Raw genomic sequence first — 2,039 nt, forward strand, 5'->3', positions numbered from 1 at the left:
GTAAAGGAGTTTACTTGGAAAAGTTCCTCTTAAGAGGTTCGCTTGCTTGCTTCTCAGTGATACAAATGTTAGGTCACATTTTCTGAACCACAATGTGCAAGGGCCGTAAAGCTGCCAACCAGAGGGGCCGCCATTTCCTTCCTGCGAAGTGCCATACCCACACGCCCACCCCACCTTTCCAGCTCCTGGAACAGCCTTCCTCCCATCCTCCACACCTCCACATCCCCACATCCCAGCATCCTCCACATCCCCACATCCCAGCATCCTCCACATCCCCACAACCCCGCATCCTCCACATACCCGCATCCTCCACATCCCACCATCCTCCACACCCCTGCATCCTCCACACCACATCCCAGCATCCTCCACATCCCAGCATCCTCCACATCCCCACAACCCCGCATCCTCCACATACCCGCATCCTCCACATCCCAGCATCCTCCACATCCCAGCATCCTCCACATCCCCACAACCCCGCATCCTCCACATACCCGCATCCTCCACATCCCAGCATCCTCCACATCCCAGCATCCTCCACATCCCCACAACCCCGCATCCTCCACATACCCGCATCCTCCACATCCCAGCATCCTCCACATCCCAGCATCCTCCACATCCCCACAACCCCGCATCCTCCACATACCCGCATCCTCCACATCCCAGCATCCTCCACATCCCAGCATCCTCCACATCCCCACAACCCCGCATCCTCCACATACCCGCATCCTCCACATCCCAGCATCCTCCACATCCCAGCATCCTCCACATCCCCACAACCCCGCATCCTCCACATACCCGCATCCTCCACATCCCAGCATCCTCCACATCCCAGCATCCTCCACATCCCCACAACCCCGCATCCTCCACATACCCGCATCCTCCACATCCCAGCATCCTCCACATCCCAGCATCCTCCACATCCCCACAACCCCGCATCCTCCACATACCCGCATCCTCCACATCCCAGCATCCTCCACATCCCAGCATCCTCCACATCCCCACATCCCAGCATCCTCGAATCCGCTCATCATCCCTGCATCCACATCCCCACATCCCAGCATCCTCCACATCCCCATATCCCAGCATCCTCCACATTCCCACATCCCCGCATCCTCCACATCCCGGCATCCTCGCATCCGCTCATCTCTGCATCCTCGGGGTTTTCTCTCACTCCCGGGTACCTCGCACTGAGTGTTCCGCCCCAGGCCTCCTTGGGGATTTGTCCTTGACAACCTTACAGTCTCGGAATTGGGGCGCTTCCCTTTTAAGAATGCAGACTGAAGGAAAACGGCGTCTTGTTGGGACCTGTATGCCCTAAATGCTTGGCATAGTTCCCGTCCATAATTGCTGGTAAATGGTCACCAGATGGATAACTGTTTCTTCTCCTGTGTTGCAGGTCACCTAGAAGACCGCACTCCTCTCGGCCGGAGAGCGGGAGACTGTCCCGGCAGGGCAGGCGGACAGGAGGAGGACATGGATGGATGCTGAAGCGCGGGGCGGACAGCATTTGAGAGCGCCGGGGCCGGCGGCACCGCGAGGGCGCGCCCCCCATGCAGCTGAGGAAGATGCAGGCCGTCAAGAAGGAGCAGGCCTCGCTGGACCCCGGCTGCAGCGCGGACAGGGCGGTGGTGCTCAGTGCGGCCTTAACTGACGTCTCCGAGGACCTCTCCACCGGAGAGGAGCTGCTTCTGGCTGAAGGAGGCGTGGGGAAAGGCAAGTCCTCCGCGTGCCGGCGGAAGCGGGAGTTCATCCCCGATGAGAAGAAGGACGCCATGTACTGGGAGAAAAGGCGGAAGAATAACGAAGCTGCCAAGAGGTCCCGGGAGAAGCGCCGGCTGAACGACCTTGTGCTGGAGAACAAGCTCATTGCGCTGGGAGAGGAGAACGCCACTTTGAAAGCTGAGCTGCTTTCCCTGAAATTGAAGTTTGGCTTAATTAGCTCCACAGCCTATGCCCAAGAGATCCAGAAGCTCAGGAATTCCGCGGCCGTCTACTTCCAGGACTACCCGGCCGCGGCGCCCGGGGCCTTCGCGGAGGAG

At 59.3% G+C, this 2,039-nt stretch overlaps 1 protein-coding gene across 1 annotated transcript in view; it reads left to right on the plus strand.

Annotated features, from left to right (window-relative positions):
• The first annotated feature begins 1,085 nt into the window (after nt 1–1,085).
• NFIL3 (nuclear factor, interleukin 3 regulated) overlaps nt 1,086–2,039 on the plus strand; it is a 3,678-nt gene continuing 2,724 nt past the window's right edge. The window contains exon 1 of the mRNA XM_006765681.2: nt 1,086–2,039. Coding sequence (XP_006765744.1) covers nt 1,551–2,039 — 489 coding nt within the window. The 5' untranslated portion in view covers nt 1,086–1,550.

The sequence above is a fragment of the Myotis davidii genome, unplaced genomic scaffold, assembly GCF_000327345.1.
Source record: "Myotis davidii unplaced genomic scaffold, ASM32734v1 scaffold1580, whole genome shotgun sequence".
NCBI lineage: Eukaryota > Metazoa > Chordata > Mammalia > Chiroptera > Vespertilionidae > Myotis > Myotis davidii.